Source organism: Tamandua tetradactyla, chromosome 5, assembly GCF_023851605.1.
Source record: "Tamandua tetradactyla isolate mTamTet1 chromosome 5, mTamTet1.pri, whole genome shotgun sequence".
NCBI lineage: Eukaryota > Metazoa > Chordata > Mammalia > Pilosa > Myrmecophagidae > Tamandua > Tamandua tetradactyla.
Window position 1 is genome coordinate 18,267,491 of NC_135331.1, and position 14,978 is coordinate 18,282,468.

At 48.1% G+C, this 14,978-nt stretch overlaps 1 protein-coding gene across 1 annotated transcript in view; it reads right to left on the reverse strand.

The window, feature by feature from the left end:
• The window catches only part of KSR2 (kinase suppressor of ras 2), a 402,547-nt gene extending 391,730 nt beyond the window's left edge, over nucleotides 1-10,817 (reverse strand). The window contains exon 1 of the mRNA XM_077159946.1: nucleotides 10,638-10,817. Within this exon, the coding sequence (XP_077016061.1) occupies nucleotides 10,638-10,817 (180 nt within the window). The remainder of the gene's footprint in view (nucleotides 1-10,637) is intronic.
• Nucleotides 10,818-14,978: the final 4,161 nt, after the last annotated feature.

The window sequence follows — 14,978 nt, forward strand, 5'->3', positions numbered from 1 at the left end:
CAATGCTGTTCATTATCACCCCAAACTGGAAACAAACCAAATTTCCATCAACTGGTGAAAAGGATAAACAAAATGTACATTCATACAAGGGAATACTACTCAGCACTAAAAAAGAACACAAAGCACTGATACATGTAACATCTTTGAGGAAGCTCAAAGATTATGCTGAGTGAAAGAAGCCAATCTCAAAAGCTGCATACCGTGTGAGTTCACTTAGAAAACAGTCTCAAAAAGATACAACCATAGTGATGGAAAATAGATCAATGATTAGTGGTAGGGGAAGAAACTCACTCCAAAGGGGAAACACAGAGTTTTTTGGGATGATCAAAACTTGACTGTGGCAGTGGTTACACGGCTCTATAGGTGGGCTAAAAAGTAAAAAGCTAAAAAACTACCTGATGTGTGACTGTATTTATATGCAGTTCTAGAACAGGCAAAACTATTCTATGGTGGGGAAAAAATCAGATTATTGGTGAATTTAAGGGAGGGGCTGGAGGTGGGGATTAACTGGGAAAGGGTGTGGGGGAAATCTCGCTGGTGATGGTAAATCATGTTAGAGGTTAGATTACACAGGTGTACCTGTGTAAACCTCAGGGAATAGACACTGAGGATCATGCTTTTCATTTGATGTACATTTTATATAAAAAATTAATAAACCAACATCTAACTCTAATTAATGGTATGCATACAAAACTATTTATTTAGGGGTAAATGTACCATGCCTGCAATTTACTATGAAGGACTCAAAAAAAAAGAGAATGGATTCACAGGTGGAAAGAGGAATGGGTAGATGGGATGGATATGTAATAAAGTAAGTAGAGCAAAATGCTAATGGTGGTGGGTGTCTACTGTCAAAAAACATCCAATTTTTCCGTATGTTTGAAATTTTTCATAGTAAAATGTTGGGGGAAACAAGATTATTTAGCATTCGTGTTTTATTACTCTCCTATAAGCTGCTCGGTGAGTGTGGGAGAGTTTAAGGGAGACCCTACCCAGCAGATATTTCTCTAGAGAATGGACTTTCTTTGGCGCTGATGGCAAGGCATCCATTCCTGTAGGTGCTCTCTGGACAGCTTCAACTTTAAGCATCCTGCTTTTCGGGTTTATTATAAAGCACTGTTTCTCCAAGTCAGATAAGGATAAAAATATAAACGATGACATCTAAACTTATTCTACCTCCTTGCTCATAAAAACAAGCCTCCTAAAGGACCCTCCATATTCCCTCTTCCCTTACCCCCAACCCTGTCAAACACACACACACACACACACACAAACACGTTAACTGCTTCTTTTCTTTTCTTTTTTTTTTTTTTTTTACACCTGTCTATGTATCTCAAGTCCACACCAACCAACTCTGGCCAAGCACCACCACCTCCCAATGCCTCTGTGTACAGGCACACAGAGAAACATTCACAAATGTCTCTGACTGGCATTAGATTCTGGGGGGGGAAGGGGGGAGAAGCAGGCAAGCAATGGGAAATTCACCATGGCCAACAACCCCAGCTCTCCAAAATGGACTAAGGATGAAACTCACCCAGGACAGAACAGAGAGATGATGGCTGCAAACTTCGGGCGGGAGACGTATCAGAAGCCTGTGGACATGACCATCTCCTGTTTCTACTTGTTAGGTTTCAAGTCCACATGCAAACTCTTCCTGGGCTTATTGTCTCAGCCCAAAGAGGGGCTGTCCTCATTCTCTCTCTTCCGGAAAGCAGGAGCAAAAGATGGAAGTCTTCGGGAAGCGAGTCCAGTTCAACAGAAGGAGGACATTTCTAACCATGATAGACAATCCAGTTCAAAAGGGCTCCTACGAAGGTACTGCTGACCCCAAATGACCAAGGCAAGGCTGGACACTGGACAAGAGGTGGAGCTGGGAAACCTCTCAAGGGTCCTTCTACCCTGAGAAGAGGTGCTTTTCAATCGACTGGATATCACAGCTTGTGAATTTTTTATGCCCCACACAAGCTTAAGACAAGTCCAGCAGTTGCGGGGGTGGGGGGGTGGGGTCCGACCCATAGCTGGTACTTCATTATCCAGCTGCAAACTGTGACGAGCACATGGTTTAAGACGAAGGCCTGACGAAAGGCAAGTCATCTGTGGGCAGATTCAAAGACCTACACCTGGTGTTAGAATCGTGTTCGTTATGCCACCTGCAGCCCAGCAGGTGTGCCATTATCCCATAGAAGGCTTCTACGGGATTCTAACGCCTTCCTAAATTATTCCCTTGCCTCGCACACACCGGGGGCTCAGTTAACACTCGTTGGACAAATGAATGGCACACTCAAGGACAGCACCTCCCTACTGCCATTACAGAGCATATCCCCATGCAAGGCTGAAATGCCCTAACCTGCACCCCCCAACACCAACGCTTACCTACAGGGGGGACAGATCAATAAATACACCATCATTAACAATTATCAAACCCTTCCCGTGTGCCAGACACTTGCTCAGCTCCTTGCTGCATGATCCCATTAATCTCATAACAACCCTATGTAAAATTATATCGATTTTATAAACAAGGAAACTGAGACTCAGAAAGGTCATTCTCCCAAGTTACTTAGCTAATAAGTCCTGGGCTCAGATTTGAACCCAAAAAATATTACTGCAGAGCCCCAAGGCCTCCTTAACTTCTAAGCTATACTTCTTCCATCACTCACCCACATTTCCAGGGACCCAATTCAGTTATTATTTCTGAGTCTTCATCTCACTTCTCTACCGGTCCAGGAAAATCGAATGCATCTGTCTTTGGAATGAATCCACTGCTTTAATCAATGGCTGCCGAGTAACTCTAGGGGCTGGGATTCTCAGGCTCCGTCGAGAACAAGATTTCTATTACGGCAAAACAGAGAAATCACCTCGAGGCGCAAAGCCAGGACTGTCCAACAGAAATATAAGGTGCACCGCCTCCATAATTTTAAATTTTCTAGTAGCCTCGGGAAAAGAAAAGCACCAACCAACAGGGGAAATTGATTTACTATATTATATTTAACCCGCTCTATCTAAATAAAAATCATTTCAACATGTTATCCACTTAAAAATTAGTAAGGGACACTTTACATTCTTTTTTTCATACTAAGAGGTTCAATGCCAGTGAACTTTTATTTTTTTGGGGGGGGGGGCGGTGCGGTGCATGGGCTGGGAATCCGATACAGGTCCCCTGCATGGCAGGTGAGCATTCACCCGTGCACCCCTACTGGTGTGTATTTTACACTCATAGGACTGCACATTTCAAGTGGGCAAAAGTCACGTTTTGGGCAGTTTGGGTCTAAGACACCTCCCTGCCTTTGTCTCCCCCCCCACCGTTATGGGGCTCCGTAATGCTACGACCGTTGCCGGGATCACACCTTCCCTACGGCGGCCTAGGCGCTTCGCTCCCTCTGCCCTCCAGTTCCTCGCGTTTCCTTCTCTCTCAGCCCGTGCCAGGCTTGGGGAACCCACAGCACGGCAGGAAACCTCTGTCCTTTCCTGCATCGCAGGCTGTCTCACCACTGGGCCAAATCGGTGACTCCAGACGTCCCAGTAAACTTGCCTGTAAAATAGAACCACCACAGTTTGTGGCCGCTCACTGTTCACCAGGGAGATGTGCCAAGGGCCACGGAAAGCCCTGCTGAATGAGAGCCTTTTCTGCTTTGACTTTCATTCCCCGTTTTTGTCCCTTTTCTCTTCCCATCGCTCAGCTTCTCCATCGCTCAGCTTCTCCATCCTCAGCTTCTCCATCGCTCAGCTTCTCCATCGCTCAGCTTCTCCATCTTCCCTCTCAGATACCACGGACCCCGCTTCTTCCTTGTCCCCAGAATAGCTCCCCTCTTCCGACATCTAGACCAGGGCCCATCCCCTCTTTCCATTGGTTGCGATCCGGTGGGTCGGAGCCCAAAGAAGGACCGATTCAGTGGGGGTGTGGTGGGGTGGGAGAAAGACTCCCCAGTTTCCTACCCAGTAGAAGGCAAAGGATAGCAAGCAACTGACTAGAGTCGAATCCACTCCTAAAACCTAGAGGAGGCAGTGAGTCCTTCAGAAATAGCGTTCGCTGCCCTTCCACGTGGTGGGACTTCCCCTCCCCATAAGGAGGACAAGCCGAAGTAAAGGGCTCCGTCAGCACAGGCTGGCACTCTGTGTAGAAACCCAAGAATTCCTCCCAGCACCACAGGCTCCCTGGCCCTTCAGCACTGAAAAGAGTCAAGATGAAATTCTAACCTGAGACAACCTTCTCCTTAACTCGGAGCTCTCAGTTATCAAAACACAGGCACCTGGAGGTGTGAGGGTGGCTCAGCGGTAGGATTCTCGCCTGCCATGCGGGAGACCCGGGTTCGATTCCCAGCCCCTGCCCTTCCCAAAAAGAAACCAACACAAACAAACAAACAATTCAACAAACAGTGCTGCAATAATGGGATACTCACATGAAAACACATGAAATGTGACCCCGCCCACAAGCATACAAAAGAAAAGAAAAAAACACAGGCAACCAAAAAAATAAACCAATGCTAAGGAGATGGGGGGATTAAAAGGGTACTTTTCATACACTGCTGGTGAAGGGCAATTTGGCAAAGCCTGTTACAAGTCCTAGAATGCTGCGTAACCTTTGATCCAACAATTTCACTTCTAGGAACCCACACCTTTTAGACTACTTCCCACATCGAGTCTGGGCTTATCCCGTAGCTTGCTTCGGCGAATGGGACATTAGCAGAGCTCTGCGTACCGGGGCGTCCCTCTTCAAACACTGTCCCAGCCACCAGGTAAGAAGCCCTGGAGAAGCCACATGAAGAAGAATGTAGGTGTTCCAGCTAAAAGCCAGCCCCACTGGAACGTCCAGGCAACAGCCACCAAAGGAGTGACCCAGCTAAAGATCAGCAGAAGCAGCCAGCTGAGTCTGGGCCAAGTTGCAGACTGGTAAGCAAACTGATGATGGTTGCTCCGAGCCTCTAATGCCTTGGGCACGTTATCAGCAATAGGTAACAGAATCAATAGCATATCATTTGCTATGCAGAGGCACTCCTTATTCACAAAAATCTGGTTTTTCTTCTTCCTAACCTACAGGCAGACTTCCTTTCCTATCTTCTTTACAGTGTTATGACTAAATTCTAGCCAAAGAATTTCAGGCAGAATGGATAAACATAACTTTGGAGATATGGATTTTTAGAGGCTTTGTCTTCTGCATAGTTTCTTCCTCGTTCTGGATACCGATAATGACAAAGCTGCAGAGTGAGAGATGGAGGAGACCCATCTTGAACTGTTTTATGTGCAAGAAAAAGACTTACAACATAGGAGCCATTATTCAGTTGGCTGTGTTTCCAAGGCCTGGACAGAGTGAATACTTGCTAGATAAATAGTGAAATAAATCAATAGACCTGTCATAAATTATGGCCACAAATTCTCTGCAGCGCCTCCCATCAAGAAGGAAAGTCTATTTTCCCATCCTTTGATTCTGGCCTGGCCTTGAGGTTGCAACTCCTAGTACCCAGTGGGAGTGGTCTGGCTTGGCTTCCGGGCCTCAGCCTAAAGAGGCCTTGCAGCTTTCACTTTCACCCTCACAGACCGCTGGAGCCCTGTGAGGAACCAGGGCTATCCCACCAAGCAGACCACACAGAGAGAGGCTCGGCTGGCTCTGTCCGCAGCCCACAGGCCTCTCAAACATGGCCACACGCAGGAATCCAGGAAACTAGAAGACCCTCCCAGCCAATCCTGATTCACAGAGAGGCTGAAAGATAATACATTTCCTCAAGCCCAGACTTTCCCGAACTAAAGTAAGTTTGGGGGTACAGCAAGAGATTGTTGAAAAGGGAACATACAAAAAACAAATAATTGTTATGTGCCTGGCTGCACAGGGAAGTATGGATTAGGAAGGACAAGGAAGTACGGATTCCAAATTTATCCCCACCCTCAATCCCTGATCTTTCCCTCCTCTTACACTAACCCAACTGGTGTCCAGTTTAGAACCAACTGCACTTGGCCAATGCCTTTGACTCCCAGTGTTACTTGCTCGCCTTTTGGATGGTCTCCAGGTCCAGGCCCTCCCAAGTCCCATCCACCCTACAGACCGGAAATCAGCAGGCTGCAGCCTGCAGGCCAAATCTGTCCCACCATTCATTTTTGAAGGCCTAAAGTCTAAGAATAGTTTTTATTTTTTTAAATGTAAAAAAAAAAAAAAAAAACTCAAAAAATATATGATAAATGAAAATAATAGAAAATTCAAATTGCAGGGCCCATTAGCAAAGTTCTGTGGGAAACAGCCACACCCATTCAATGACGCGTTGTCCTTGGATGTTTCTGTTGCACAGCAGCAGAGTCAAGAAGTTGTGCTTGGGAGTATGACCTGGAAGGCCTCAAATATCGACCATCTGGCCCTTTACAGAATAACTTTGCAGGCCCCGGCTGCAGACTACCATCAGACTAAACTCTCAATTGTTTTATTGGATTCACTCTTCCCACCAAGGAATGAAACACTATTGATCTGACCCCTCCACCTTAGACAGATCCTAAGAGTTAGTGGCCTAAATTCATATCCCAGGTAACTCTATCATGCGCCTCCCTTCTGGGCAAGTTGGTCTCGAAGCTGTCGCATGAAGGAATAACAGTGCCTTCATCTAGGTTGTTTTCTAGGGAGCCCCTCTCCTTCCCTTTGCAATCTGAATTCGCCCCATCCTTCCATCCATGCCGAATCCCCATCTCCCCATCCAAGGAGGCTTCTGTAAGTGCTTCGCTCAGTGTTTCCCCAAGTGAATTCCATGGAACACCAATCCCAAGGGATATTCTTGGAAAAAGAAAGCCCAGTAGACTCTACCCTCTCTTGAGATCTCATAATGCATTTATAGCACATTAAAGGCTCTGAGGTGTCCTACAGTAAAGATGCCTATTTCCCTTTGTTTAAGTCAACCTTTCCCAGACTTGATGGACCACAGAACTTGTCTTGTCTATAGAGCACTAGTGGACAGTCAGTACCCATAGCAGCAGCTGAGCATAGCAGATACTCAAAAGTATCCATTGAAAGAATGATAAATGCTAACATCCCAGAATTAGGGTTCCACAGAACACACTCTGGAAAAACTGCCCAAGCTCTTTCTTCTCTCTGTCAACTCTGAACTAATCCCGTCCATGTCATCTATTCCACACCTTATACTAATAATCAGCATAATAATAGCAATCATTGATTCAACAGCTACAAGTGCTGTGCTAAGGACAGTGCCAGACCCTTGAAATGTCATCTCTCTTAATTCTCACAACCACCCACTCAGGTAGGTACGGTTATCCTGTTGATGTCATTTGGTCAATAATAAAATTATGAGTCAGAAAATTTAAATCACTAGCCCACGATAAAATAAGTAGAAGAGCCAAAACAAAATGCTATCAGTCTTGCTCTAAAGCTCATGAACTTTCTTCTCTGCTGCACTATCTCCTAATAACACCCTGTGGGGCCCACATTCCTAGATATTCACTTGTGATCTCCTTACGGCTTTTCCATGCTAACAGAACCCCGATCTTGGGCGGGGTGGCAACAGGTAAACCCAGGCAGTGGCCCATGACCAATCCGTGCCAATCACAGCGGTGTTTCCACGTTCCCATCTCCTAGCCTCCTTTGCAACTAGGAGTAGCCATTTGACCACTGCTGGACAAGAAGACATAATCAAATGTCATCTGTCACGTAGAGAGAAGAGATGTCCTGCGAGAGGACTCTTTATTTGAACGCTTTCATTCCTTCACACTTACACATTTCTTCTCCTTTCTGCCTTGAACCAGACTTGATGATGGCTGAAGCTGCAGGAACCATCTTGCCATCTAACGCAAAGTCCGTGAGAATTCACAAAGGCATCAAGCCCTGATGTCGCTGCCCTACTGAGCAAAGTCAAGCAACCTCAGACCTCCAGAAGTCTTGTTACATAAGAAAAAATAAGCCATTATTGATCTCACAGCTGTGGTGGGGTTTTCCATTTCATGCAGCCCAACACATTCCTAGTTGATCCACAAACCGTCCTCCATATTATTTACTGTTCAGGCTTTATCATTTATTATCAAATTTTATTAATTATCATATATTATTGACTCCCTAACTTTGAAGTATGCTCCTTGAAGGCTAAGCCCATGCTGTATATTTTTGTTCCTTTAGGAAAATATGCATATTGCCAAATTGTGCTTAATGTTACGTTTTCAGGGATGGTTTATTCCATTTAATACTTACTTTAGTGTTTGTAAACAGGGAGGTGTCACCATTAAATAGATGAAATAGCCTGATTCTCTCCCACTGGATTAATAGTGCTCAAAGTGTCTATATGCAAACATGCATCAAAAACTGTAACCCATACAAAACTCTGAAATCTGTTCTATAACTAATGGTTGCGGTATGCTTTGAAATTTTTTGCTTTTTTTGTATATATGTTATTTTTCACAATAAAAAAAATGTTACAGCCCCCCACACAGACTGTTTATTAAATGTAGATTCCTAGGCCCCGGCCCCAGTCCCAACCAATAAGAGCTGAGTATCTGAATTTTAATGAGCTCCTCCGGTGATTTTGACATATAAAATGAGCCCAGCTGGGACAGAAACCCCTGTGGATTCAAAGCCAACGTAAGATTTGACAAGATTTGGAAGGGCCTTGAGTTACCAGCCCCTCCTTGCTGGCCGAACCCTAGCCCTCGAGATCTGGGAAGCCTAAATCGGCACAACTGCTAATGCCCCTTGCCTGGCAATGTGGGTGAAGTGGTTGGCATGCTCCGTGGCATACTGAGGCTAAGAAACTAACACAGAGATGCATTCCCCATTGTTACCAGGAACCCCTACCATACCCATGCCTCCCTCTCCCAGTCTGAAAAGACACATGAAGCAGAAAAGAAGAAACGAAACCCAGTGCCCACTGCAACGAACAGTACTTTCTAGGAGTTTTTGAAGGATGGCATGCGTTGAAAAGAGAAAAGGGAAAACTCTGGAGAAACTTACACAGTATGACACAAGCTGGCATCTGGGACTCCTGACTCACTGGAACAGAAGAGATACCTCAAGCTGGCCCTTTTGAGTTATTTACTTATTTACTGAGGGCACTTGAACGGAATTTGATCTTGAGCACTGTCCAGACAGAGACAGAAGGCAGGGTCCGAGCTTCCCACACTTTTTCTTCCAGCAGCAGAGTCCTAGCCCACATTGCTTTCCCCAGCACCGAGAAAAGCAATACCTGTACCTGCCAACGAAATTCCCACCACTTGACATTTATCTTTCACTCCTGAGGATCGTCTCACATGACAGGTGCACCTATAAACGCACCTAGGGCAGCAAACAGCCTATTAAAACACACACGCACTAACCGCTCTTTCAAACAGATAACCTTCCCGCATGCTGACATCCACCCAGATTTTAAAAGCATAGAAGGAAACGGAAGACCCGAAAAGGAAACAGAGAACTGCTCATCCACGCTAGCAGAGGGGCCCGAGGGCTAAGAGATCTACTGAGCACTGAAGAGTTCAGGCCTTAGAAACTCATGAGCCCAAAATGAAGGGTGAACCTCCCAGCACAGCGCACGCCCACTCCACCAAAGGAAGAGCCCTTTTGGTTTGCTCCCAGCCCCATTGCCATCGCCTTCTGCAATTGCCAGCTCATGGGAGTTTCAAAATTCAATCAAGCCATGTGTCCAGCTGGTGCAGGTTTGAGGGAGTGGAGTAGTCGGCCCCTCCAGACATTTACAACACGGGAATGCCCACTGATGCATGGACTGCAAGACTTTTCATCCCTCTTGCAACCTTCCTCCAGTGCCCAAATGGCCTTCTGAAGAAATCATTTCTGCCATCTTCCGAGTTAACTTTGTATCCACTTCTGTCTCCTTTCTTCCAAAAAACTGCTTCAAACTCCCCAGTAAGTTCCCTGGGAGAGACTCTCTTACAACACCCCAACATAACTCCTCCTCCCGACCAGCCCTTCCAGGACCCACAGAGTTGAGAGGCTCTTCCCACACCACCTGTGTGTGCAGATCCAGGCTTATTTTTTTTTTCTTTTCACACATTTTAGGGCTGCAACAGCTCAGTGCATCAAAATGATTGGATTGGAAACGGACAGCTCAATGGGGGTTCCCCCCACCCCCGGCAGGTTTCCTCCTGACATGTCCATGATTGAAAAACCGAAATCCAAGGAGCAGAAGGGGAAGGGGGGATGCGAAAGAGGCCGGGAGAAGAAGAAGTCTCTATTTATAGGCAGCCCCCTCTCACCAGCCCCAAACCACCTTTTGCCCACCTGCAGAATGGCAGGGTCATGTGGGCTCTCTGCGGATCCCCAGCGTGTCACCCAGCACCCAGGCCCCCGCGGCATATAAACAAATCCACAAGCGGAAAAGAAAGAGAGAGAGAGAGAGAGAGAGAAAGAAACTCCCTCCCCGGGAGCTGATAACGACAACGGCAGCAATGATAATAATAAATAAAGAATAACGCTACTACTACTACCACCGGCACCCAGCCCAGCGTAGACGCGCAGCGGCACAGCTCAGGCACAGCCAGTGCGGGCTCTGCAAGAGAATAAATCACAGAAAACGGAATCCTGTCCACCTTACTGCCTTCTCCCCCTCCCCAAGCCCCCCACAAACAATCAGAGGGGAAACGGATGGTTGGGGGGGGTGGGAAGGGGAGGGAAGGAAGGATTGCTTTTTACCCCCCGTAGGCACACCTACCTCCAGGGTCCGGATCTCTTTTTGTGTGAGGTCGTTGGAGGTAGCGCATTTGGTCCTGAGCCCCTCCAGGTTGGATATGCTGAGATCTATCATGTTTTGGACCAACTCGCACTGCTGTAAGGCTTTTTGCAAACTCAGAGGCTGCTGCTCCTCGCTTTTCGTCATGTTTTCCCCATCCATCGCTTGCTCTGCAACCCCCCTTCCCCTCCTCCTCCTCCTCCCAGAGAGAAAAAAGGGGGGCTGGGGGGGTGGAGGTAGTCTACCCCCGCCGCCTCTCCAACCACCGCGACTTCTCAATGTCTCATAAAGAAGAAACCCAACATCTCACACAGGGTTGGGGGGCGGGGGCGGGAGGAGGGGACAGGAGCCAAAATTTATTATTTTATTTTGGGGTATCAGGCAGACTCCATTAGAATGTCTCCTCTCTCTGAGTCTCTGGTCCCTGAAAAGGAGAGATGCTGTTTCTCAGAAGCAAACCAGGTGATGTGATGCTGTCTGTGCACTTAGGGGGGAGGAGGAGGAGGAGGCAAAAGAGGAGGAGGAGGAGGTGGAGGAGGAGGGAGAGACCGAGGAGGAGGAGGAGGAGGGAGAGGAGGAGGAAAAGGAAAATAGCGCTCACTCTTTACACACCGGCTCCGTGAAGGACAAAATAATATATTTTTGGCTGGCTGGCTTTTTATGTTAAAAAAAAAAAAACACTAAAAAAAAAACCTGGTTTTTCCCCCCTCCCAGCTGCAGTGACATGGCATTGTCCACCGTTTGGGGTGCTTTAGGGCGATCTCAAGACGCTGCCCGCACTGCTCCCGCGGCTGCGGCGCCCACTGCGGCTGCTGCTGCCTCCTCCGCGCGCTGCTGCTGCTGCCGCGGCCGCCGGGCTCCGGGGGGGACGGCTGCTGCGCTCGCTCCGGCCTCGCTCCACACCGACATCTTGCCTGTCAATCAAGGGCTGGGGGGAGCGGGGGAGCGCGGGCGAGGGATGGAGAGCCGGCGAGGGACCTGCAGGGGAGCGGGTTGGTGGAGAGGCGCCGTGCGCGCGTCCGCCCCAGCCGGGCCCCGGCCCCCGCGCGCCAGGGACCCGCTGCTGGAGGCGGAGGAGGAGCGCGCGAGCTCGCGCACCTGGTCGGGGGGGGGCGGCGGGGGAAGGGAGCGCTCCTGGCGGGGCGGGGCCGGGGGCGGGGACGAGTGGGAGGTGGGGGCAGTGGGAGGAGAGCAGGGGGCGGGTCCTCTGGGGGCCGCGGCGCGCGCGTGGCAAAGTGAGCTGACCCCCGGGCGTGCGTGTTTGCGAGCCGGCGGGCGGCGGCCGGCGGGCGGGGACGTGGGAGCGAGCTCGCACGTCCGGCCGAGGCTGCCCCCGGGGCGGTGGAGATCGCAGGGAGAGTGCGAGAGCCGGGAGGCTGCCGGAGTGGGGCGGGGAGAGGGAGCCGGCGGGCGGGTGGGGGTGGGAGCCACTACTACGGCCCCGCTCTCGCGAGAGGAGGCCACAGGGCCGCTGAGCAGGTGCGCTCGGGCTGGGAGCAGGTGTGCACCTAAGTTTAACCCTTAGCGCGTGCTGGAGAAATGTCAGCGTGAACCTGGGCACGTACTCCCTGCCTTTCTGGCTCAGTGTGTGCGTGTGCCTGACTGTTTGCTCGTTTGTCCTTTCGTATTGACTAGGGAATAATAAAAAAAACAAACTTGATGATCGTCCATGAACTGTAGGAAGCTGCCTCCCAGAACTGGTTCTCTGGCCAGCAGTTACCCTGGCTGGTGGATGTCCGCTTAAAGAGGAAATAGGGGCTTTGCCTTATTCTCATTGTTAGCATGTCCTAAAAGGGTCTACATGATCTGACCCCCAGCCTACTTAATCGACCGTCTATCCCACCCCCCTCTAAATACACACATACACACCTTTCTTTCCTTCTGTTTCTCTAAATAATGGGTCAGCAAGCTATGACCCCAGGCTGGGAATGATTTTAACATTTTTAAATGGCTGGGAAAAAATCATATTTTGTTGACAATTGACAATCATACAAAACTCACATTTCAGTATCCATAAATAAAGTTTTTATTGGAACCAGTCATCACTTATTTATATATTGTCTATCTTTGCTTTGGAGCTATATAAACCAGAGTTGAGTAGGTGCAATGGAAAACATATAGCCGGCAAATCTAAACTGTTTACTCTCTGGCCCTTGACAGAAAAAGTTTGACAATCCCTGCTCTAAATCACCAAACTTACTCTTGCACTAGGGTTCTCTCCCCTGTGGCTGGATAGAACTTTCCTTATCTTCTCATGGCTAACCCCTTCTTGTCAGCCAAACTCAACTCAAGTGCCATCTCAGAGATGCTTCATCTCCCGGACCACCTTATCACATAGTACTCCCAACACGCACTGCCAGAAGAATGTATTTATGATGAATAGCTCCTCTTTTTCCAGGTGTGCAGAGCCCCATATGAGGGAGCTGGGCCTATTGGACAGAGTGAGACTCAGAATACACGGTACAGTATGTCTCCCCTAAAGGAGGTCACCTGAGAAGTAGAGAAAATAGCCAGTGATGGCCAACTTGGACAGCAAACTTCTTTTCCCCCTTAGATGGTGAGCCATGGGGTTTTATTGGCTCATACAGAGCTGAACGGCCTTTTCAAAATCTTTCTGTAAATGAGGGACTCAAATGAGTTTTCTAGGCTCTCAGTCTTTTGGACTAGGGAGTGTAAGGGTTTCATTTCTCTGGGGAAGTTCTCTTTCATATTCATCATGAGCATTTTAAAGCCCTAATGTCCAGTTCACCTGTGGGTCTAGTTCAATGGACTATTTTTCTCTTTGTTTTCAGTAACTTGGGCCTGTCCCTTGTCAAGCCTTGTGAGTTTAATTTAATGTCAGATATTGTGTATGAAAAAAACAGAGGATCCTGGCAATGTTACCTAACTCTGGAGAGGACTTCTCTGCAAAGCAGATGGCATGGGGACTGATGGCCTTATTCCAATCAGGAGCTGAGATGGGCGGAGACTGGGTTGCAGATTTGGAAGACACCGTCTATGGCTGGCCCCCACATCTAAGGCTTTGCCCCCCGGGGGTTCCAGCTGAGACCGTGGGTGGTCGCCAAGGTTCCCCTCTCCTTGTCTTGTTAGCATGGCGAGACTGCTGAAAGCTCTGCTCTGCTTATCACGGGCTTTGTGTTTGGCCTCATGCCTTGCACAGCTTCAGAATTTCAGGAAAATCACCATGTATAAGGCTCACTCTTTTTTGCACTTCCCTTCTCTCTGGGATATTAGCCTCTTAAGTCCCCAGTTTTTCTCTCCAGCACTGTGAGACTGCCAGGCGTTCTGTTGATTTCTCTGTCTCCCACTTGCCTGGAAAAAGTGTAGACCCTCAGCCTCTTTTTCTATGCCCCAGGGACACTGTAAATACCCCCAGGGAAAAGGTGGCCACAGAATGTCAGCTCACCTCGCCACAGCTCCCTTCTCTCCAGAATCTTGGTGCCTCCGGTCCTGGTTGCTTCAGCAGCTCTCTGATACCTTTAAGCAGATAATGGTGATGATGGTGATGATGGTGATTTGATCTAACTTTTCTGGTGGTTCTCAGAGGACATAGAAGTTTAAACAATGAAAGTAATCCATAGATCAGATGTCCCGACTGGCAGGGCTGTAAGCAGCATACAAAATACATTGTTTGCGCTCATCTTTTTTTTCGATTGGTTAAGACAGGGATCATTTGTTCTGTTTTGCATGTACCCAGCCTCTTTTGGATACTTTTCCGAGGTTGGAAAATACCCCACATTGTGAGTCCCAATTCTCTGTAATAGAAACTGTAGCATTTTCCCAGTGTTCTTGCAACCAGGTCTCATGCTTGTGATCTTAGGCTCTGCCATTAGCAGACTGCATGAGATTTCTTTTGATAACTGAGCAAAAACAGAGGAGGAAACTATCTGACAGTGAGCGTGACAGCCAATGCACCTGCTTACAGGGGTCCAGTCCTCTGTGTTAGCAGAGCATGCTATGGTGCCTGTGCTGGGGGACGGGGCAGCCCCCGCAGTGTGATTGGGACATCCTTCCTGGCTGCATAGCCCAAGCCTGGCTCTTTTGCCCTTCTGGAGATCCTATAGGCTTTCTAAACTTCCCTATAAAAGTATTTATGTTTACACCACCTGGAATAGAGTGTGTCATTTGCATCAAAGAACCCTGGCTTACGTTCTTACCAATAATTCAAAAATCAAGAGATACTGCAAAAATGCAAATTCCAAGCTTTTATCATAAAAATTGGAAATCTGGCTACTTTGGACAACAGTTGGCTAAAGCTAAGAGGCAGCCACCCCTTTCAGACAGGGCACTACTGTCGTCACCCAGTCCTTTTCATTCATCATT